Below are 24,622 nucleotides of genomic sequence, written 5' to 3'. Positions count from 1 at the left end.
AGATCGTTAACCCATTGAGCAAGGTCCGCATCCTCATGGAACCAGTCAGGTTCGTTAGCACTGAGCCGCAGTGGGAACTCCGATAGATTTACTCTTTTGCTCTTTCTTTTTTCTGGCTGTGCCTGTGGCATATGGAAGTTCCTGGGCCAAAGAATCAAGCCCACACCACCATGGTGACAATGCTGAATGGTTAACTGCTAGGCCACCAGGCAATGCTGTCTCTTTTAGTCTTGAGAGCATCATTAACAGAACAATTCATTTGATAATTAATTATATATATATTTTATACAGTATCTTTGATAGTTTAAATTTCAAGCATAAATGTTTTTTGTCCAACTAGGTCCCAGGGTCTATAAACTCAGGGACAATTTTATATGCTTTTATGTGTATTCATTATAGGGACAAAAATAATGTCCTGCACATGACAGGTGCTCAAAAAAGAATTAATTTGCTTAACTTGATGTGTCAGTCCATGTCACACTCTGCTTTTTGGCTTAGATCATCCACAGAGATATAAAGCCAGAGAATATATTAGTCTCCCAGTCTGGTGTCGTCAAGTTATGTGATTTTGGATTTGCACGGACACTGGCAGCTCCTGGGGAGGTTTATACTGACTACGTGGCAACACGATGGTATAGAGCTCCTGAACTGTTGGTTGGGGACGTCAAGTACGGCAAGTAAGACATCAACATGGTCCGGGGGTAGGCAGGGCAGATTTAACTCTCTTTTCTTGATAAAAAGGTATTTAAATTTTTTAAAAATTTGTTTTATTTTATTTATTTATTTGTTTTAGGGCTGCACTCGCGGCATATGAAGGTTCCCGGCTAGGGGTCAAATCAGAGCTGTAGCCGCCAGCCTACGCCACAGCCACAAGCAACACGGGATCCGAGCCTCGTCTTCGATCTACACCGCAGCTCACGGCAACACTGGATCCTTAACCCACTGAGTGAGGACAGGGATCAAACACGCATCCTCATGGATACTAGCTTGGTTCGTTATGCTGAGCCACACCGGGAACCCCAAAGGTAGGGAAATCAAGGTAAGTGGTCTATTTTTAACAGTAAGTTAGAAATAGATATATTTATCACTTGTAAAGAGAGGTAACTGAGTGGATAAGTCTGACACTGCTCGAGGGAGGCAAGGCAGAAACAGGGTGGGATGAGTGAAACGTTTTCAAAGCATAAATTGTCTTCATGAATGAATTCTTCAAAGAAGAAGGGATTGTAACTTTTACTGGTTTGATAGAAATTGTTCTAAAATATTTTCTATAATTTCTGTTTTTAGAAAACACATGACAATATTTTCTTTATCACTCTGAGCTCTGCTTTTACTCTCATACTGTAACTTTTGTATAATTAAGCTGTGACCTTAAGCATTTTCTACATAGTTGTCCCTGTGGTAATGCTGCCAGGATATTCTTTAAGCTCTTGTGATTGATTTTTCTTTTTTCTTTTCTTCTTTTCTTTCTTCCCTCTTTCTTTCTCTTTCTATTTTTCCTTGCTTTCTTTCTCTCTTTCTTTCTTTCGCCTTTTCTAGGGCCGCTCCCTCGGCATGTGGAGGTTCCCAGGCTAGGAGTGGAATCAGAGCTACAGCTGCTGGCCTGCGCCACGGCCACAGCAACGCCAGATCCTTAACCCACTGACCGAGGGCAGGGATCAAACCTGTGTCCTCATGGATACTAGTCGTTCGTTACCACTGAGCCACAACGGCAACTTGCACTCGATTTTTAAGACTTGTTTCTCCCTATTTTCTCCTTATTAGCTTCCTACCCTCATTGTACGTGTCCCTAATGACCCCCTCCTCCTGGTACACAGTTTTCAGTGTACTGTGGCTAGACTGATGAACTTTGTTAAAATTATGTGTGAACAAAGAGTGAACAGCCCCTGAACGAAAACCCAAAAGGCTTATTTACAGAATAAAGTCTACTTATTTTCACTCTTCCGAAGACTTTTTTCTCTTAAGGCACATGATTGAAGTTTCTGGAAACCTGACTTATGTAAAATTGGAAGTTAGTATTTTAAGTTCACAGGGAAATGTGTTTTGGGGGGTAAATTAAAGTTTACTATTACTTTTCTCAATACCAGAAATATCGAATAGCAATATCCAGAGCAAGTTCAGTCTCAGTAAACATGTCAGGATGTCACATTTGACTCTGTATTGCTTTTCTTTCAGGGCTGTTGATGTGTGGGCCATCGGCTGTCTGGTAACTGAAATGCTCATGGGCGAACCCCTTTTTCCCGGAGATTCTGACATTGATCAGCTCTATCATATTACGTTGTGCTTAGGTAAGATCATACATCTGCATTTTAAATTTTAGTGAATTTTTTTGGCCACGCCCATGACAGGGGCCAGGGATCAAACCCGAGCCACAGCAGTGACCCAAGCTGCAGCAGTGACAATGCCAGATCCTTAATCCACTGAGCCACCAGGGAACTCCTTTTCCCTATTTTTGTTTGTATTGATTTTATAAGCTCTTGGTACATTAAAGATGATATATTTTTTATATTAGGTAAGGTATTAAAGTTGATTTAAAAAGGTAAAAAGGATCAAATCAGATCATAGGATCAGGTACAAAATGAGTTGGCAAAAATTAAATTTTTAAAAAGTGGAACTTGGCGTTCCTTTTGTGGCTCAGCAGTAACGAACCCTGCTAGTAACCATGAGGATGCGGGTTCAATCCCTGGCCTCACTCAGCGGGTTAAGGATCCGGGTTTGCCGTGAGCTGCCGTGTAGGTCACAGATTCCGCTCAGATCCCGCATTGCTCTGGCTATGATGTAGGCTGGCAGTTGCAGCTTCGATTTGACCCCTAGCCCAGGAACGTCTATATCCCTCAGGTACGACCCTAAAAAGCAAAAAATAAAAAAGGTGGAACTTACTTATCTGAGACTAGATTCTGACCACATGGCTGTTAATATTTTCAGTTTTCATCAGCACTTTATACTTTGCTCTTAGGCATGAAGTGCTGGTATTTATATCTTAAAAATTATAAAATGTTCTTTACCTGTCCTTTTCCTGTGCTCCTTCATGTCTTCAGTTCTATGCCTAGTGGCCTGTGAACTGTTCTAAACGAGTGTGTTGAGATAAGAATGCTAATTTCCTTTGCGTTGACCGTTTGTCAAAACCACGATAAAGACCTCCAGGCACAACCACAGTGAGAGCACTGCCTGTGGTTGATGCCGCCTGCTGAGGTCTCCAGCTCTGCTAACTGGGTCCCACGCTTATCATCACCTGTCTCGTGCTGCATAATGACAAAGGTGTATGCCGTTCTCACCACCAGGTAATCTCATTCCAAGACATCAGGAGCTCTTTTATAAAAATCCTGTGTTTGCTGGAGTCAGGTTGCCTGAAATCAAAGAGACAGTACCTCTCGAAAGACGCTATCCCAAGCTCTCCGAAGTTGTGATAGATTTAGCAAAGGTAATCATACTTTTTCTTTGCACTTTCTGCCCAGGAATTTACACTGTGGAGATTTGATTTTGTCTTCTTTTTTCCCTTGTGTAGTCGGTCTTTTAGGTCAACAATTTCCTCCAATGATTTAAATTTTGCACATTAAGAAAGAGTTTAATTTGGTAGGGGCGGGGCTAGAGGGATTTCAGAGATAAAGGCCTGAAAATTTTGCTTGTTTTAAGAAACTATTTAGTATTATCTAGCATGTTTTAAGTGTGAAAACAGCAAACAGCTTCATGTTTTTATTTAAAAAATGGTTTTTTGTTTTGTTTTGTTTTTTAGTTTTTATTTTTTTTGTCTTTTGTCTTTTGAGGGCCACAGTCACAGCATATGGAGGGTCCCAGGCTAGGGGTCGAATCGGAGCTGCACCTGTCCGCCTACACCACAGCCACAGCCACAGCCACAGCCACACCAGATCTGAGCTGCGTCTGCGACCCACACCACAGCTCACAGCAACGCTAGATCCTTACCCCACTGTGAGAGGCCAGGGGTCGAACCCGCAACCTCATGGTTCCTAGTCAGATTCTTTTCTGCTGCGCCACCACGGGAACTCCAATGATATGTTTTTAATGTTTAACATTTATTTTTCTTTTTAGGACCGCATCTGCATCATATGACAGTTCCCAGACTAGGGTCAAATCGGAGCTGCTGCTGCCAGCCTATACCACAGCCCCAGCAACGCCAGATCTGAGCCTCATCTGTGACCTACAATGCAGCTCATGGCAGTGCTGGATCCTTAACCCACTGAGTGGGGGTAGGGATCAAACCTGCATCCTCATGGATGCTAGTTGGATTCATTTCCCCTGCCTGAGCCACAACAGGAACTCCTAATGTTTAACTTTTATTTTATTTATTTTATTTTATTTTATTTTTTTTATGACTACACCTGTGGCATATGGAAGCTCTCTGGGCCAGGGATTGAATCCGAGACACAGTTGCGACCTATGCCACAGCTGCGGCAACACCAGATCCTTTAACCCAGTGCACTGGGCTGGGGGTTAACCCGTGCCTCTGCAATGACCTGAACTGCTGCAGTGACTTAAGAATCTCAATTTACAAGCTCCTTTCCATCTCTTTGTTTTTTGTTAAACCTTGCCATTTGTCTATTGAAGAAATAGGTTGTTTATCCCTAAGAGTTTTCTGTATAGTCTAGTTTAATATGTTCCTCTATGTCCTATATTTCATAAAAGTCATAGTACAGCTAGAGCTCGATCAGAATCAGGTTGAGTTTTTGGTAAGACTATTTCATGAGAGGTTTGTATATTTCTGTCCAGAGACACTTAATGTCCGGTGGTCTTTCTTTGTGTGCTGTTAGCAATCATTGGTAGTCATTGTCTAGACTGGTGCTTTATCCTTTATCATTTTGACGGATGTTTAATGTCCATCGACTCTGAAGCGGAATTTTCTATTTCTCTATGTTTAAAATGTAAATGTGGGCCGTTTTTCTTTGATGTGAACTGTGTGTATTCCTTGATTTCCCAGAAATGCTTACATATTGACCCAGACAAAAGGCCCTTCTGTGCTGAGCTCGTACACCATGATTTCTTTCATGTGGATGGATTTGCTGAGAGGTACAGTACTGACTGTGTTTTCTGGGTCATACCAACCTAGATCTGAAGGGAGGCCTCCATAACAATACATAACAGGAACAAACACTATTTCTTTTTTTTTTTTTTCTGGTCTTTTTGCCATTTCTTGGGCTGCTCCCACAGCATATGGAGGTTCCCAGGCTAGGGGTCCGATAGGAGCTGTAGCTGCCGGCCTACACCAGAGCCACAGCAACGCGGGATCCCAGCCGTGTCTGCAACCTACACCACAGCTCATGGCAACACCAGATCCTTAACCCACTGAGCAAGGCCAGGGATCAAACCCGCAACCTCATGGTTCTTAGTTGGATTCGTTAACCACTGCACCATGACGGGAACTCCCCCCTTGCTTTTTACAAGGCAGTCCCTTCATGCTTTTCAGTCTCCTTGTGGTGACAGCCACTACTCAGGTCACTGATTTCTGTGTTGCTGCCAGCTGTGTGATGCCATCATCTTGGGTGCTGATGGCATTTGCAAAGGTGCTATCTCCTGTTGTAGCCAAACTGACACCACATCCAGTCCTATGACACTGCTGACACTGCCAATATGCTGGAGACCTTGATGTACCAAACCTGTGGCTGCCAGAGCTGCTGACATGGTCCCCTATGCTGTTCCTGCTGCTGGTATCAGTGCAGCAGACAAAACAAAAAGTAGTGAGATGAGTGGCAATGGCATTACTTTATATTTTTGCAAATCTATTTACTATCTAGCTTAATAGAAGATCGCTGGGTTCTCATATTTGCTTCTGGATTCAATTAGTTGTGCTCTGCTGTTTTGGATGAAATCTATGAAGAAATTCTAGCCTCACACAAATAGGTAGTTGGAAAATGGAAGAGTATTTTAATAGCCCTTTTTGATCATTGTGGGTATTCTTTTATTCTATACCCCAAACTTTGATACTAACCCAAACCTGACAGTATTAGTTTGTTAAAAGTTGCTTGCACTGTGGAATCTGAAACCATATCAACAAACTTCTTCCCCTGTTACATTAAAATTCACTTGTCTATCTTGCACCTTGTTGGTTTTTTTTTTGTTTTTGTTTTTGTTTTGTCTTTTTAGGGCCACCCCCTGCGGCATATGGAGGTTCCCAGTCTCGGGGTCTCATCAGAGCTGTTGCTGCTGGCCTATGCCACAGCCACAGCCACGCCAGATCTGAGCCACCTCTGCAATCTACACCACAGCTCACAGCAGAACTGGATCCTTAACCCACTGAGCAAGGCTAGGGATCAAACCCGCAACCTCATGGTTCCTAATCAGATTTGTTTCTGTTGGGCCACGACAGGAACTCCTGTCTTGCACTTTGAATAGCTCTTTTACCCATGCGTGCTTTTGCAGCATCATGCTCTAGGCATTTGGAAAATATTGTGTTGCTAAGTTATGCAAGGCTTTAAAATGCTGGCATTATTTCATCATACAATATCCAAAAGTCGCAGTCTCTCTCATCAACAAGTCTTTGGGATTGGGAATCTGATAAGTTCACGGGGGTAGATGCAAGTTGAACAGAATTCTAATTTTGCATAAAAATTTAAATTTTATCATTGATGCAAATATTATCAGTTGTTTTCCATGAGGTGATAAGCTCCTTTGTTCATTTTTTTGAAAGAAAATATCTGCTGAGTACCCCAAGTCTGAATAATAATAATAATTTTTTTTTCCGACAGTCTTTCAAGTAAAACTATTGTTCCATGAAAAAAGCGGTTAGTTTAGTTTGTAGCTCCATCACTTACACAGGTGTTTTTCCTAAGATAACCATTGCGCTTTGATTTGTAGCAGAGGTGCTTTATGAATACTCCCATTTTAGTTTTTTGTTGTTTTTTGCTTTTTAGGGCTGTGCTTCTGGCATATGGAGTTCCCCAAGATAGGGGTGGAATCGGAGCTGCAACACCACACATCACCACAGCGACACCAGATCTGAGCCTCGTTTTCGACCTACACCACAGCTCACGGCAATGCCAGATCCTTTAACTCACTGAACAGGGCCAGGGATTAACCCCATGTCCTTATGGATACCAATCAGGTTCATTACTGCTAAGCCAGAAGGAGAACTCCTGAATATTCCCATTTTGTAACACGGAATGTAAAAAAAAGATGTATGCAGGGGTTTCGATTTATTTTTTTATTGCTTCATGAGGGACATTTCATTTTTTTTTTTTTTTTTCTTGGCCACACCTGCAGCATGAGAAAGTTCCCAGGCCAGGGATTGAACCCACATCACAGCAAAGACCTGAGTCACAGCAGTGACAATGCCAAATCCTTAACCCACTGAACCACCAGGGAACCCCATCAGGGCCATTCTTAAAACTGCCCTCCATCTTTTTTAAAAAAAGGGGGAATATGTGGTTATGAAAAATACAATAACTGCTAGTAAGGTTTGGTGCCACTGCTTCTATTCTTGGTAAGGCGCCTGCAGTCTTACCCACCGTATCATTTTATATCATCAGTGCATGTGTTAACATCGTGGAAAAGACGTCATATTCGCATTAAGATGAGAAGAGCTTTGACCTTATGAATCTTCTGAAAGGTTCTCAGGGATTCCCAGAGGTCTGCAAACTACCTCATTTCTCATTTTAAATAACACCATCTAGTATCATACCCAGTTTATCTTTTAATTTTCTAAATTTTTTTTTGTCTTTTTATTTTAGGGCTGCACCTGCAGCATATAGAGATTCCCAGGCTAGGGGTCGAATCAGAACAGTAGATACCAACCTATGCCACAGCTATAGCAACGCCAGATCTGAACTGAGTCTGTGATCTACACCACAACTCGTGGCAACACGGGTCCTTAACCCACTGAGCGAGGCCCGCATCCTCATGGATACTAGTTGGGTCCATTACTGCTGAGCCACTACAGGAACTCCTTAATACCCAATTTTAAAAAATAGAGTAGTCTGAAAACCAGTTTTTTCCCTAGATTTATCTTTCTCATACAATCTTATTTTACTGACAAATGTCCTTTTATATAGGTTTTCTCAGGAACTGCAGTTAAAAGTACAGAAAGATGCCAGAAACATTTCTTTATCTAAAAAATTCCAGAATAGAAAGAAGGAAAAGGAAAAAGATGATTCTTTAAGTGAAGAAAGAAAAACACTTGTGGTACAGGTAAATTTCATATTTTAATGTGTATTAAATTTTATTTTTATGCCATTTTATTTTTGTCTTTTTTTTTTTGGTCTTTTCTAGGGCAGCACCTGCAGCATATGGATGTTCCCAGGTGAGGGGTCAAATCGGAGGTGCAGCCGCCAGCCTACGCCACAGCCACAGCAACACGGGATCCTTAACCCAGTGAGTGAGGCCAGGGATCGAACCCACATCCTCTTGGTTCCTAGTTGGATTCGTTAACCACTGAACGAGGAGACAGGAACTCCCTAATGTGTATTAAATTTAAAATTTAATGTATCTTTCAATTTGAGGTGGGGGGAAATAATGAAGATCTTAAAAGTTTCCTGAGTGTTTAACAAGTTAACTTTTAGCTTAGTTATAAAAATGTATCTTCTGTATAGACATGGCCTGTTTTAAAAATCTTAGCATATCATGCACTGAATGCCTACTGAGTACTAGCCTGTGCAGTAGAGCTTATCAGAAAATTGCACTCATCTGAGAACATTTAGACATGTGTGTTGCACACAAACACAAGAACACAAACACATACACATGCCATTTTTTTCCTTAAATGATATGAGAGTATCATTTTTAGAATTTTATGCAAAGTAGATTTTTTTTTTTGTCCTTTTAGGGCCGTACCTGTAGCATGTGGAGGTTCCCAGGCTAGGGGTCTAATCAGAGCTGTAGCCACCGGCCTACGCCAGAGCCACAACAACGTGGGATCCAAGCTGCATCTGTGACCTACACCACAGCTCATGGCAATGCAGGATCCTTAACCCACTGAGCGAGGCCAGGGATCGAGCCTGAAATCTCATGGTTCCTAGTCGGATTTGTTAACCACTGAGCCACGACAGGAACTCCCTGAGTTTAATTTTAATTCCACAGGTGGAATAAGAAAAACAAGGGCACAAGCAGGTGTGATTATCTCTGGAATTCTGCTTTAGTTGATAAGTTCTTTATAGAAAGGCGATTTTTCATCCTCCTCAGATCCTTGATGTTGTTAACTTTTGTCTTCATGGTCAGGATACCAATGCTGATCCCAAAGTTAAGGATTCTAAAGTAATTAAAATAAAAGGGTCAAAAATGGATGGAGAAAAAGTTGAAAAAATCAGTCGAGCTCTGAATGCCAGCTGTCTCCATGACAACGGGGCGAGCCACATCAAAACAGTGCCTTCAACAAGCCTCCGAGATTACAGCAATGGCAGCGTGGACCACACAAGAAATCCAGTCATGGCGATTCCCCCACTGGTACACGGTTTCTCTGCAGTGGCCCCTGCTGTGAATTCTGGAATGGGGACTATCCCAGGAGTTCAGAGTTACAGGTATGAATTAGGAAAATCAGGGCAAAGATATTGTTTAAGGACATATTTGCCAATGGCAAATATTTCTCGAGTCAGCCACATGTGTATTTACTTTCAGGCTTCTCAATGCTATTCATTCTTGTTAGGTTGCTGTTTCAAAAGACTTCCTGGCCCATGTGATGGAAATTATTAGCATTTGATCAAAAAATTTACCTGAGTCCTAAGAAAATTGGGTTGTATTGCTTAAGGTGAAGAGGATCTATAGCCATTTAGTCTAATAACCCAAAAGGAGGTTGTCATAATTAAAGAGATAATGAGATAATGGGTTTTGAGAGTCTGCTGCTGCACAGTGTGGCTATGGGCCTTTGGTACTACACAGAAATTCCTTGGGGGAATTTTGCTGGAAGAAGGTCATTTATTGGAGTTGGAGGCTGGGAGGCACGAGGATAGTGGTAAAGTACAGGATGTTTCCCCAGATCTGTGAACATCTATGTTTAAGAATAGGCAGGAAGTTCCCGTGTGGCACAGCCAGTGAAGAATCTGGTGTTGCCGCAGCTGTGGCGCAGGTTGCAACTGCATCACAAGTTTGATCCCTGATCCAGGATCTTCCATGTGCCACGGGTGTAGCTGAGAAAAAAAAGTAGCACCTGTGGCATGTGGAAGTTCCCAGGCCAGGGATCAAACCTGCACCACAGGTATAACCCCAGCCACAGCCATGATGCCAGATCCTTAACCTGCTGAGCCCTCAGGGAACTCCCAAGAATAGACATTAAATTTTGATTAAACTGCCTGTCATTTGGTGTTGGATTGTATGATTTTATTCTTGAGAAAAAATTACTCCTGGTTCTAACAATTTTTGTTTGTTTGTTTTTGTTGCAGAGTGGATGAAAAAAACAAGAAGTATTGTATTCCATTTGGTAAACCAAATAAACATTCTCCGTCAGGCGGTTATAATATTAATGTGACCACATCGGTAAGTGAGCCGTGTTGAGTGGTAGGAGAGCAAGCATTAGTCATTTCTAACTTTTGTTAATATTAAATATGATAGTGAAGAACTGAGAATTTTATTTGGAGATGTATCATAAAGTGGAAACTTAATTATGTATATATCGTCCCAGACTGTCAAAATCATAAATATGAAAGTCTTAAATTTTTTTTTTTTTTTTTTTGTCTTTTTGCCATTTCTTGGGCCGCTCCCGTGGCATATGGAGGTTCCCAGGCTAGGGGTTGAATCAGAGCTATAGCTGCCAGCCTACGTCAGAGCCACAACATCGCGGGATCCGAGCCGAGTCTGCGACCTACACCACAGCTCACGGCAACGCCGGATCGTTAACCCACTGAGCAAGGGCAGGGATCGAACCCGCAACCTCATGGTTCCTAGTCAGATTCATTAACCACTGTGCCACAACTGGAACTCCCGAAAGTCTTAAAATTTAAGTTTGATAAAGTTTAATAAGTCCGGACATTTCAATATAGATGCTATTATTAAAATAACATCTGTTTTAATTTTTTCATTAACTGTAAACTTTTTTTTTTTTTTTTTTTTTGGTCCTTTTAGGGCCAAACCCGCAGCATATGAAGGTTCCCAGGCTAGGGGTTTAATCGGAGCTGTAGCCGCCAGCCTACGCCAGAGCCACAACAACGCGGGGATCCAAGCTGCGTCTGCAACGTACACCACAGCTGAAGGCAATGCAGGATCTTTAACCCACTGAGCGAGGCCAGGGATCGAACCCACAACCTCATGGTTCCTAGTCAGATTCGTTTCCACTGTGCCACAACGGGAACTCCAAGTAACTGTAAACTTTCTTAATCTAACTCTTGGTGATCAGTTTTTTTTTAAGAGTAGATGAGAAGATAAATTGTCTTATCTCACTCATATCAGATTTTTGATGAAAGTATTCTATTTATTGGGAGTTCCTGTCGTGGCTCTGTGGTAACAAACCTGACTAGTATCCATGAGGACACAGGTTTGATCCTTGACTTCGCTCAGTGGATTAAGGATCTGGCGTTGCCATGAGCTGTGGTGCTGGTCACAGACGCAGCTCGGATCTGATGTTGCTGTGGCTATGGTGTAGGCTGGCAGCTGCAGCTCCGATTGGACCCCTAGCCTGGCAACCTCCATATGCTGCGGGTGAGGGCCTAAAAAGTAAAAAATATATATATATATTTATTAATTTAACAAATATTTATTGATTATCTACTATGTGTAAGATGCTGGAGATGACAAAGTCAGTATTTCTCTTCAGGAGCTCACAGTCTAGTAGTGAATCAACCTAAAACGTAGCGTCAGATTGCAGTAGTAGAAGCCTGTCAAGGTTCAGTGGTCTTCTGAAAGTTCAGAGTAGCATTATTATGTTCAACACAGCTGTCAGATGCTTCTTTAAAATTTTTTTTAATTTTAAATTTGAAGTATAGCGGATTTACAATATTGTGTTAATTTCTCTTATACAAGAAAGTTGTTCAGTTATACACACACACATACATACATACGTGTGTGTGTGTATATATGTATTCTTTTTCATATTGTTTTCCATTATGATTTATTACAGGACAGTGAATATTGTTCCCTGTGCTGTACAGTAGGACTTTCTTGTTCATCTGTCTTAAATATAGTAGTTTGTGTCTACTGATCACAAACTCCTAATTTATATACCTCCCTCCTTTCTCATCTGGTATCCGTACATTTGTTTTTTATGTCTATGAGTCTGTTTTGTAAATAAGTCCATTTGTATCATATTTTATATGCCATGTATAAGTGATATCGTGATATATGTCTTTTTCTTTCTGACATACTTAGTATGATAATCTCTAGGTCCATTCATGTTGCTGCAAATGGCATTATTTTATTCTTTTTTTATGGTTAGTATGATAATCTCTAGGTCCATTCATGTTGCTGCAAATGGCATTATTTTATTCTTTTTTTATGGCTGAGCAATATTCCATTATATATATGTATGTATGTATATATATATCTCACATCTTCTTTATCCATTCATCTGTTGATGGACATTTAGATTGCTTCCATGTCTTGGCTATTGTAAATAATGTTGCTGTGAACATTGAGGTGCATGTATCTTCTTGAGTTAGAGTTTTCTTCCAGTATGTGCCTAGGAGTGGGATTGCTAGATCATATGGCAACTCTATTTTTGTTGTTTTAAGGAAACTCCATACTGTTTTCCATAGTGGCTGCACCAGCTTATATTCCCACCAACAGTGTAGGAGAGTTCCCTTTTCTCCACACCCTCTCTAGTATTTGTTATTTGTAGACTTTCTAATGATGGCCATTCTGACCATTGTGAGGGCATGACTCGTAGTTTTGATTTGCATTTCTTTAATTAATGATGTTGAGCATCTTTTCATGTGTCTATTGGCCATCTGTATGTCTTTGGAGAAATGCCTTGGGTCTTCTATTTTTTGATTGGGCTGTGTTTTTGTTGTTGTCATTGTTGTTGAGTTGTAGGAACTGTTTGTATATTTTGGAAATCAAGCCCTTATTGTTTGCATTGTCTACAGATATTTCCCCAGGTCAGTAGGTTGTCTTTTTGTTTTGTTTATGATTTCCTTTGCTGTGCAAAAGCTTCTAAGTTTGGTTAGGTCCTGTTTGTTTATTTTTGTTTTTATTTCCACAGAATGCTTCCTTTTAAAGTTAGGTCAAATCATCATCCTTCTTCCATTCAAAATCCTCCATTGGAATTCCCATCATGGTGCAGCAGAAAGGAATCCGACTAGGAAGCATGAGGTTGCAGGTTCAATCCCTGGCCTCAATCAGTGGGTTAAGGATCTGGCGTTGCCATGAGCTGTGGTGTAGGCCGGCAGCTGCAGCTCCGATTGGACCCCTAGCCTGGAAACCTCCACATGCCATAGGTGTGGCCCTAAAAAGCAAAAAACAAACAAAACAAAACCCTCCATTGGTTTCTTATCTCCAAGTTAAGAGCACAGTGTTTCAGGGCCTGTTAGTCCCTGAAGGACTCACCCCATCTGTCTCTCTCACCCTTGGTTACTCTCATTTTTGATCACTCTATTCCAACCACATCCATCTCCTGGTTCTTCTTGGAACATGGCCAGACATATTTCCACTTTTGGGTTTTTGCATTTGCTATTTCCTCAGTTTTAGAACATTCTTTCCCAAAATAATCCAAAGAATTTGCTTTTTCTCCTCTTTGGCTTACAGGAAACCTTATTGTGAGGTCTTCCCAAATATTTATAACTCACTTTGTCTCCCATTATTTTCTCCCCTCTCCTTGCTTAATTTTTTCCCCTTGCTTTAGCTGAAATCATCTCGATTCTCTTATCTATATACTGTCTCTCTCTGCCCCCACTGCCCCACCAAGATGTAAACTTCTAAGGCAGAGACTTGTGCTTTGTTTGTTTTCCTCTTTGCTCCGTCTACATCCAGAACAGTCTCTAGTGCATTGACGCTGCTTACGAAATGTGGTGAATGGATTCTTCTGCCAGGGAAGGGGAGGCGTGGATGCACTCCCAAAGGAGTCTTTTTCTCATGGAATTCCTTCTCTACCTCTCTCATTATCCTCAGAGCTGAAAAAAATAGAGCCTTCTTTTTATATTTCTTTTCATATCTCTTATGATTTAGACATGGCATTTGCTTTTCTTTTAAATTATTTTTAACCTCTATTTTCTGTACCCATAATACTTTCTTTTTTGGTATCCCCTACCAATTTATTTGTGGATATTTTTGTGTTTTACTTTCCTGGTCTGCTTTGGAAGATTTTTTTTTTTTTTTTTTTTGTCTTTTAAGGGCTGCACCCGAGGCATATGGAGGTTCCCAGGCTAGGGGTCGAATGGGAGCTGTAGCCACCGGCCTACACCACAGCTCACAGAAACACCTGATCCTTAACCCACTGAGCAAGGCCAGGGATCGAACCCGAAACCTCATGGTTGCTAGTTGGATTCGTTAACCACTGAGCCACGATGGGAACTCCTGGAAGATGATTTTGATTGCAGTCTTTTCACAGCTGGCTTAGGACCATTTTGCTAGAGTTGCCATCACCCTTCTTTCAGGTACTGCGTAATCAACGATGGCTGATAATTTTAGGTCTTATTTCTGTTTATCCTTCTTTGGAACAGACAATTAAGAAAGAAGGTAAAGATTAGTGGGGAAAAGACCCACAGGAGCCTTTTTGTAATGAAAATTAACAGAGGTAGAGCTAAGCCTAAACTTTCTTCAACTTCTAGGGGGAGTATCAGTGCAGCTCTCCCACGCTTTATGCCCTGATTCTGAGATGTGAATATATATTATTATAAACATCTCTTGTGTATTTTGCTTGTCACCTTTTGAGTATATAAATCTAGTAGTTTGGACTCATTTTATTTTTTTGTACTTGCAGATTTTTTTTTTTTTTTTTTTTTTTTTTTGTCTTTTGTCTTTTTGTCTTTTGTTGTTGTTGTTGTTGCTATTTCTTGGGCCGCTCCCGCGGCATATGGAGGTTACCAGGCTAGGGGTTGAATCGGAGCTGTAGCCACCGGCCTACGCCAGAGCCACAGCAACGCGGGATCTGAGCTGCGTCTGCGACCTACACCACAGCTCACGGCAATGCCGGATCGTTAACCCTCTGCGCAAGGGCAGGGACCGAACCCGCAACCTCATGGTTCCTAGTCGGATTCGTTAACCACTGCGCCACGACGGGAACTCCGCAGATTTTTTTTTTTAAACTAATTTTGTTTTATAGCTGATTTGAACCAAGAGCCTTAGCGCTCATTCTACAGGACTTCTGAAGACTTTCTGGGAGGCAGATTTGTGCAATTCATGGAATATTAAACACGAGGCCTCCAGAACCTCAGTGGCTTAACACTGGCATTATATATCTTCATGTGTACATGTCAGTATACACACATATATGTGTATATACATGGACATACCTATGATTTCATTATACAAGTGTGGTGTTTTTTTCCTTTTAGCCAATCACATAATCTCTGTATCATCTGTTTTGAAAATGTGGAAAAGAATATAGAGTTTCTGCGATTCTCAAATGAAACCTTGGAAAAATGTCCGATTGACAAAGGTGCAGAATTGAAGTGCTCCTGTTTTCCCTCTTTATTATTTTTTCAGACGTTATCAAATACGAAGTGATAGTATTACAAAAGAATAGGAAAAGAATGACATTATAATCTTTTACTTAATCAACTGTATTTATAGGAAGATAGTATCATTTACTAACTCTGAGGCGCAAGATGAGGACAAATATTTAAAAATGAGTGAGGAGATTATTACTGGGAAAGCAAAAATCAAGCCAGGAGATGTGATATACACAAGACAAGAGGGTCTTCTCAGGATTTTGGTGACGATACCAAGGATGTGCTGAAAAGCCCAGCAAGTGTCATAAGGCCCGACCTTGCAGGCTGAAGGGTCTTGATGCCCAGGATTGATGCCCATCTCTCAAACCTTCACTGCTTGCCAGCGCCTACTGAGGGCTGGCAGGTGGGGGACGAGAAACTCACAGCCACCAAGCAAACCACTCGTTGGCAATGTTAAGAAATCCAGTGAGGAAGAGGTTTGAAATAATTGGGTGAGATTGTTTTGTATGTTATTAATGTTCTTCAAAGGTTGACTTTTTCTAGTTTTCAATCCCATGCATTTTAGGCTATGAACGAAGTAGTTACAGAAGAGCGCAAGCTCATGTGGAAGCTAATTCATTTGTGTTAACCATTCTGATGCTGTCAGGTTGCTAGTGAAAAGAGCCTACTTCAGGCGAATAAGAAAAGAAGGGAATTCTCGAAGACAGATGTCCGTTTGCCTGAACTAAACTACAATCATCTTCCTGAACTAAAAGCCTTGGAAGGCATTGGTATGTTCGTTATGCTTTTACTTTTTCAGCCCTTTTTTTTAAAATATTATTTAAAATGTATATTAAATAAACTACCAGAATATGAAAAATAAACATGTATAGTAACTTTACATATTTAAGTATGTGAATATGTACAGGCTTATGTACCCTAACTATATACCAAAGGACAGATACAAAATGTGGAAAACTAACAAAAATGTCTAATTTTCTCACTGTGTTCATGGTTATTTTTGTCTAGCTCGAAATTCCAGGTTGATAAGAAAAGAGAACAAAAATCTTTTAGAATCTCGAATTCCTTCTCTGGCCACTATTGACTTGCACACTCCGGGTATCGCATTACATCAGGTACAGAAACACTCGTATGTCCCTAGGGTCTCTCTCATACTTCCCATATAAGTGTCTTAGGGAGAGCTTGCTGTTAAGGATTGGGCAGGTTTACCAGCGGGATCTACAAAATTTTGCTTGTTAAACTTTGTCTTCTGGTTCATTGCATTGAATACCTTTTTTTTTTTTTTTTTTTTTGCATATATATGTAATTACATAAACATTTCCTAGCTTACAGTAATCGACAAAGTCAGAGAGTAAGATGAAGCCCTTACTTCATCTTCTGCTGTGTCAGCAGCTTGAGCTATGACTAGTTAGTTCTAATCATCTGTTATTTGAATGAGAATTGGGATTTGGGGGGAGAAGGACTCTTACTGAGAATCTGTAATGCCCAACTATTAACTTGTAGGTATTGGGATCTCCCCTGTCAAACGATTCAGAGGCTGATTTACCTCGGGTGGAACACCAGCACTGACTGTCATTTGGGTAGGTCTGGTTTCTCACACGTGAAGCCATGTAACGTCTTACGAGGAATGTTTTGTAGCTTGCCGAAGCTATAGATTCTGCAGCTGAAACATTTTCCAATGATTGACAGCATGAGAATTCCTGATAGAGAAAGAGTTATACTACTTAAAAAAAGCAGTAGTAGCATTTGTCTCTGGGATTTTTTTTTTTTTTTTTTTTTTTGTAGTGCTTACATCTCTTGCTTTCAGACTGATCCCCTGTGTTTTGTTGGATACAGCAATGTGAATTTATGATGACAAGTGCTATGGAGGATATATATGTATTCCCCCTTATCAGTTGTTTGCCTTTGGGGCTCATAAAGCAAAAAAGATTAAATGGCTCAGTGGTTAATGAACCTGAGTAACATCCATGAGGATGCAGGTTTGATCTCTGGCCTCAGTCAGTGGGTTAAGGATCCTGTGTTGCTGTGGCTGTGGTGTAGGCCAGCAGCTGTAGCTCTGAGTGGACCCCTCGCCTGGGAACCTCCATGTGCTGCAGGTGTGGCACTAAAAAGCAAAAAAATTAAGAATAAAAAATGATTGCTTGGTAATCTTTTCCCTAATAGAGAGGTATCAGGTCTATACTAAATAATTGTCTTTCTTTTAAATATAACTTTTTAGTCCTAAAAACTAAAAATCAGACCTTTTAAGGTGATAACTTGCTATTTGATTTCAGACAAGTCATTCAAAACTTAATATCTCTAATGGTGTGAAATGGGTTGATGATAAAATACCACGTTCTACAACTGTGTTGTAGAAATTAATCTGTTAACTTCCACAAAGCACTTTTTATTCTATTTTATTTTATTTTATTTTATTTTATTTTATTTTATTTTATTTGTTCTTTTTATTGCCCCACCCTCAGCATATGGAAGTTCCTGGGCTAGGGAACTAACCATATGTAGCTGCAGCTCCAGGCCTACGCCATAGCCACAACCACAGCCATAGCCACAGCAACACGGGATCTGAGCCACATCTGTGACCTGTGCTGCAGCCTGTGGCAACGCTGGGCCCTTAACCCAATGAGTGAATCCAGGGACCGAACCCACATCTTCACAGAGAGTAGGTTGGGTTTTTAACTTGCTGAGCCACAATGGGAACTCCCCACAAAGTACTTTGAATATCTGTGACATCAAATGTGAATTTACTGTGAAATAAACAAATCTTAAGTTTTAGTTTCTCATTTTCACAGGTGCCTTCCAAGACCTACTAGAAGTCATTGCAATGCATTTGTTGTACATACTGTATAAACTGAAAGCTCTATAAATCTTGGGCCTATTTTGTCAAAATTGGTCATTATTTACCTAAAAGGAGATATTGTGCTACATTCAATAGTTTTGGTGGGTAATTATCCTGAAGATTGTCTTTAAAATCTTGTTTTTGATACATATGATCTAAAGTTTTCATAGACCACATATACCAGTATAATCAGTATATGCAATGTGAGAAAGCAAATGAGGTAGAAATCAGTTTCTAGAAGATTCTGTGTAAACTCCTTGGTGACGTATATCCCCCTTTGCTTTTAGATGCTGCTCTTGCACTTGAGGCGACATCCTTTTGCAATGAAAGCGCAGACATCCTAGAAGAGCTTTGTGGTTTTGAACATTGACTTCTGAGCTGCCTGCATTTTTCTTAAGGCCTCACAGAAGATGACAAAGACTTCCAAGTGTTTCAAAGGAAGATCGAACAACTGTCCCTTCCCACCATTAGCCCATCACCTTTCAAGTCCACTGATGCCTTTCCAGCATATATCCAGTGAAAGCATAGTGATAGGGTTCTTGTTACAGGAATGTGTATTTACTATTAGTAGATTGTGTATCTAAAGTGAGTAAAAAAAGGGGGGGAAAAGAGAAGCATTTAAAAGGTCATGATACTTAATGCATTGAACCTTGTGAGTTATCTGTGTAAATGTGTGTATTTATTTGGGGGTGGGTTTGGTGGAGGTGGGGGATGCACACTAGGATCAGTTGAAGAAAAAAAAAAAAACAGCTAGGATCAGTAAGAGAAAATGTTTCCTTTACCCTAACTTATCCATAAAACACATTTAAAAATCTTGCTTGTTTCTAGCCTTTAAGGAGAAATGTAACTGCTCTCTGTGAATAGATGTATATCTTTGGTTCTGTGATTATCCTTGATGTTTGATCAGTGTTACTGTGCAAATCTGGCCTCTCTGCCAAAATTCTAAGACCCACACAAATGCAAAGTTCACAAAGAAACCCTTTCTCTCTCACGACCTGGTATGACTCTGGCATTGGACAGTCCTCTGTTTTTTAAGGTTCTGGTGCTCATGTTTCTGTGTGTAGGAACATGATTGGAGCGAGAGTGGTGAAGGAGAATTTTATAAGTCTACCGTGGAGATGAGTACTGTGCTTCTTTCTCATTGGGGGGAAAAAAATTGAAAACTAGGTGGTGGAAGCAGGGTTACCCATTGGCCGGGGCTGATTGCTTCTCTCTGGGCCACTGGCTCTGGAACGGCCCAGCTGGAGGGGCTCTGGGGAGGGCTGTCCACTATTAGGATGTCACTCTTGTCCCCCCGATAATTTGAAGGAGACAGTAGACATAACCCAGAGATGTCCCCGTCTCCTTGCTTCCCCAAACCCTCTGGTCTTCCCCAAAGCTGTTCACTAGGGTGCTTCCCCACAGCCCACACGACGTCTTTTCTAACACACTGGTCCCCAACTTTCAGGTGGAAGAGTTAAACCAGTTGGACTCCAAGCTCTTGGCTTCTGGATTTTGCATTTATTATTTTAGAGAGGTTGTTAAGGGGACATGAATTTGTGTGGATGTTTTTTGCCCTAACTAATTAACAATGTATTATTTTTTTCCAAAAGGCATTGACTAGAACTTAATGGAAAAACTTAATAGCACTTTTCTCTCTTACTCTAAGGAGCTGAGTATTGAAATTCTGACCTTAGACACTTGGGCTTCAAAAGAGTTGGACATCCCAGAGGAGGCAAAATAAGGGACTTCGATGTAGTGTCTACAGGTGATTCAACTAAAATTTGGTCTTGATTTTGAAGCTGTATCGTTAACCTCTGGCCAGGTGTTTGACTAGATTGGCATGGTAACATGCTGAACAAAATTGGTGTGTATAAGTATTAACAGGCTTCACATTAAAATATTATTATTTTATTTTGACTTTGGAAAATATTTCCAACAGACTCTATAGCATGGAACGCAGATAATACTTAAAAGCCAAGTGTTTCTTGACGTTATTTCAATGTTATTTAAAGATCAGTGTGAAAATAGCACCTCGATGTTGGAGGGTCTCAGATCAGTTACCTTTTCATGTCTCTCTTTGCTTTTGGTATTTTTTTGTTTATTAGAACATTTTGTGAACCTTAGAATTAAAAAACTAAAAAATATTTACTACAGTCTAAGTTGAGACTTGGGGATCGTATCTGGTTAGAACGTTGGCAGAACTTAAAAAAGATCTTGCAAATTGGGGCCATAGATAACTGAACCAGAATAATCCCTTTTTTTCAGTTTAAGGTACTTTGTCTCACTTTACAAGGATACGATTAAGCCACTAACTAATAGGAAAGTTGTGTACGTACTGGTGGGAGGAAATGGGCTTGCTGCGTGTATATATGTTTTAAAATGAATAAATGTTATATCTTACTGAGCTCCAAATATGGTTTGTATTTGCATTTATTTAATTAAGAGACCATGAATCATATATACAACATTGTGTCATTTTGACAAATGTTTGAAATAATCTTTTAATTCTCTTTTCAAAATTTTATTTTATTTTATTTTATTTATTTTTGTCTTTTTGCCATTTCTTGGGCCCCTTCCGCAGCACATGGAGGTTCCCAGACTAGGGGTCCAATCCGAGCTATAGCTGCCAGCCTACACCAGAGCCAGGGCAACGCGGGATCCAAGTCACATCTGCAACCTACACCATAGCTCACAGCAACGCCAGATCCTTAACCCACTGAGCAAGTGCAGGGATCGAACCCGCAACCCCATGGTTCCTAGTCAGATTCGTTAACCATCGAGCCATGACAGGAATTCCTCTTTTCGAAATTTTAGGTATGGGGGTGGCAGCTTAATGTTCTGTGGAGCCAGTGACATAAACAGCCTAGTCCTAAAGTTCTATCTTGTACAGACTACCTGGTAAAAGCTGTGATAGACGCAGGCGTAGAACCTGATTCTCTCAACTGAGAGTCCCTTGCTTGCCTAGAATAACTGACCTCCTATAGAAACAGGAACATAGAAGCTCTGTTTTTTTAGGTGACTCTCACTTTTGGTTCCTTCATCTTAGTTGTGCTACAACATAAAGCTGGATCTGTACAAAGTTATGGGTCAGCGTTCTCGTTGTGGTTAAGTAGGCTAAGGACCCAGTGTTGTCTCCGTGAGGATGTGGGTTTGATCCCTGGCTGTAATCAGTGGATTAAGGATTTGGCGTTGCTATGGCTGTGGTGCAGGCTGTAGCTGCAGCTCCACATTGACCCCTAGCCTAGGAACTTCCATATGTCACAGGTATGTCTTTAAAAAGACAAGAAAAATTATGGGTAAGACTAGACTGAGAAATGTGATTGACCTGTTTTCTGAGGCCTCCTCTATATAGCTGAACCATTGGCAGGAATTAGAAACATTGACATCGCCACTCCCAAGGTTTTAAGCCTAGTCCTAGAGAATTGGACTAAATGGATTTTTCTCTATTTTGTGTTGTGTTTTGGCATTAGAAATGGGCCCTTAACCCTCTTCTAGGTGAATGAAAAATTATGTCTTCATATTGTCTTTTTTGGGAGGCCATGCTTGAGGCATGTGGAAGTTCCTGGGTCAGGGATTGAACCCACACCACAGCCGTGACCTGAGCTGCTGTAGTGACAGCGCCCAATCCTTAACCTGCTGTGCCACAAGGGAACTCCTTACATGGCTTTCTAAAGGGTCTTATTTTCTCTCTTTATAGCTACAGACATGAAATAACTTGAAAATGTAATTACCATACCACTGATCTGTTTCGTAACATGTCTTATGAGATGTGTCTCATCACAAACCACTTGTCATCACTGGCAAGTAACTTGTGATTTAGAGCTTTGTGTTTGTAGGTGTTTGTGGATATTTGATATTGACTGTATTATATACTGAGAAACTGAAAACAAACACCCCTTCACAAAATGTCATTTTCCTTTGCTTTCAGTGAAATTTCTTTCCCCCCATTGCACAGCCTTACCTAACCCCTCCTGGTTCTGCTTTGCCCTGCATCTCCTGCAAAAGTAAGGACAGTTCAAGCAACATTTTGGAAACTGTATTGTTGGTTAACATGAATTAAATAAGGAGTCAGGGAAGTGAAACCAAAATATCTCAATTCAGCATGTTTTCCTATCCCTACACTAGGGTAGGATCCCCTACCACTCAGGAGAACAGGTTTTGTTTTTTTTTAATGTCAGTTTATCACCATTTAGCTATCTTCATGCCTCTAGATTTGAAAGCGCTCTGCATTAACCTTGCTGCTAGATTTAAAATCATCCCTCCATCCCATGACAACTGCGTTTCCATTGGTTACTTCCCTCCTGAACTTGCCTTTAGTCTTCTTCCTTGGATCAGCACTTCTTTGATTATATGTATACCTACCTACCTGTCTGTCTCCCCTATTATATGTATGTGTGTGTATAAATAAAATTTGTATATTTGTATCATGTTTATACAATATATATTTTATATATAGTATATTATGTAATATATATTGGGCCATACCTGAGTCATATGGAAGTGCCTGGGCCAGGGATCAAACCTCTGCCACAGCTGTAACCAGAGCCACAGCAGTGACAATGCCAGATCCTTAACCCACTGAGCCACCAGGGAACTCCCACTATGTATTTTTTAAGTAAAAAAGCTGTTGATTAAAGTGCTCTTAGACCCTCCAGAAGAGGCTTGGCCAGGTTCTGAAGGTACTGAAAATACCCAGTGTCACTGCCCCCCTGAAATTTCTGTGTCTCTAAAGATCAGGATCCACATCTTATTTATCTTTTTCTGTTCCACACCGTCTAGCGCTGTGATTTCTATGTGTCGATAGTAATAACCTTATGAAGGTAGGACTTTTAGTCATGTTTTATGGGCAAGGTATATATAGGCTTAGAAAGCTTAAGAAATTTACTCGATGTCACTCACAATAAATGCTGGAGCCAGAGGTGTTTGTTAAAATACACCGGTCATGGTTACGTAGATCTGGAATCAAGTTTGTTTGTTTAGATGATGTAAATGTTGGGAGCTTAGACCCCTGGAACTACATGCATCCTCATCCATTTACAGAGGAGGAACTGCATTTCCCTGGCCATAAACAGAACTTCACTTTAATTAAGCCAGATTTGGATACAGCTCACCTTGAATCAAGCATTATAACCAAGGAAATGGTATGATCTGATCAGCTTGGGGCTCTGTAAATCCCTTTGTCTGCAGTAATCTGAGAGCAAAAGGAAATAGGTTTGTACCAATTGGTTGAGGTTAATGACAGCCTCCTCTGGACACACACGGCTTCCATGTAGCGGGGGAGACATACATGGAACGAATGCTGAAGAAATTATCACAGTGCTCCCCAGAGATGGACGTTTTGAAGCTGGAAAATTACAGTTTTGGACCGATTCTACCAAATTGTCCTCCCCAAATGCCATAGCAATTTACATTCTCACCAAGCCTATGAGAAAGTCTGTTTCCTCACACCTGGATCATGTTAGATAATACTGCTAATAATGTCCATGTTGACCAATCTGATGGGTGAAAATTATCTGGCTTTAGTTTACATTTTCTTGATGATTACTGAGGTTACACATATTTTCATGTACTTTTTCTTTTTTACATATGTGTTGGTCATTGGGCTTCCTTCTTTGAATAAAGGATATTAAAGTTCTTTTTAAAAAGGTGAATCAGATTTTAACTTGAGTATTGGAGATTTCTTTTATGGATGTGTTTCCTGCCTCCTGAAAACAAAGGCAAACACCAGATTCATATAATATAGTTTGGCTCAAAGTATATTGTGGATCAAAAATTATTCTAAACTGGGAAATGCAACTCAACCAGAAGAATGCACTTTAAGTCACACTTGTCTTAAGTGGGGGTGAGCAGGCCCCTTTTCTTCTGTTGAGTCTTGGGAGGAAAAAAGTCAATGAGATAGGAGTACGTTTCCCTTCTAAGGTAGAGGAATGAAGAACTCAGTTCTGCTCGGATGGACAGGGACTGTTTAAGGAGAACCATGAAAGTTCTGCTTCATAGTTGCTGCAGGTGGCCTTACATCCATCACGAGGACGACATCTTTTTTTTTTTTTCTGTCTTTTTGCCTTTTTCTAGGACCGCCCCCGCAGCATATGGAGATTCCCAGGCTAGGGGTCTAATCGGAGCTGCAGCCACCGGCCTACGCCAGAGCCACAGCATCGCGGGATCCGAGCTGTGTCTGCAACCTACACCACAGCTCACAGCAACGCTGGATCTTTAACCCACTGAGCAAGGGCAGGGATCGAACCCGCAACCTCATGGTTCCTAGTCGGATTCGTTAACCACCACGCCACGACGGAAACTCATCTTACTCCTTTGGCTCCGCCCCATACTG

General features: G+C 40.8%; 1 protein-coding gene across 3 annotated transcripts in view; it reads left to right on the top strand.

The window, feature by feature from the left end:
* CDKL2 (cyclin dependent kinase like 2) overlaps positions 1-20,703 on the top strand; it is a 29,771-nt gene extending 9,068 nt beyond the window's left edge. For 2 of the 3 annotated variants that reach the window (XM_021101447.2, XM_021101448.2), the window contains 11 exons: positions 499-677; positions 2,173-2,285; positions 3,279-3,418; positions 4,931-5,019; positions 7,998-8,133; positions 9,160-9,458; positions 10,317-10,410; positions 16,120-16,243; positions 16,482-16,588; positions 16,977-17,053; positions 18,597-20,703. In XM_021101447.2, the coding sequence (XP_020957106.2) occupies positions 499-677; positions 2,173-2,285; positions 3,279-3,418; positions 4,931-5,019; positions 7,998-8,133; positions 9,160-9,458; positions 10,317-10,410; positions 16,120-16,243; positions 16,482-16,588; positions 16,977-17,042 (1,347 nt within the window). In that variant the 3' untranslated portion in view covers positions 17,043-17,053; positions 18,597-20,703. Of the gene's footprint in view, positions 1-498; positions 678-2,172; positions 2,286-3,278; positions 3,419-4,930; positions 7,209-7,690; positions 8,134-9,159; positions 9,459-10,316; positions 10,411-16,119; positions 16,244-16,481; positions 16,589-16,976; positions 17,054-18,596 lie in introns of those variants that run through there. The other variant, XR_014812733.1, reaches the window with a different exon arrangement.
* The last annotated feature ends 3,919 nt before the right edge of the window (positions 20,704-24,622 follow it).

The sequence above is a fragment of the Sus scrofa genome, chromosome 8, assembly GCF_054392235.1.
Source record: "Sus scrofa isolate SSC_HxYL_T2T_F1_AM1 chromosome 8, Sscrofa_HxYL_maternal_Yorkshire_Landrace_v2.0, whole genome shotgun sequence".
NCBI lineage: Eukaryota > Metazoa > Chordata > Mammalia > Artiodactyla > Suidae > Sus > Sus scrofa.
This window is presented reverse-complemented; position numbering and strand designations above follow the sequence as displayed.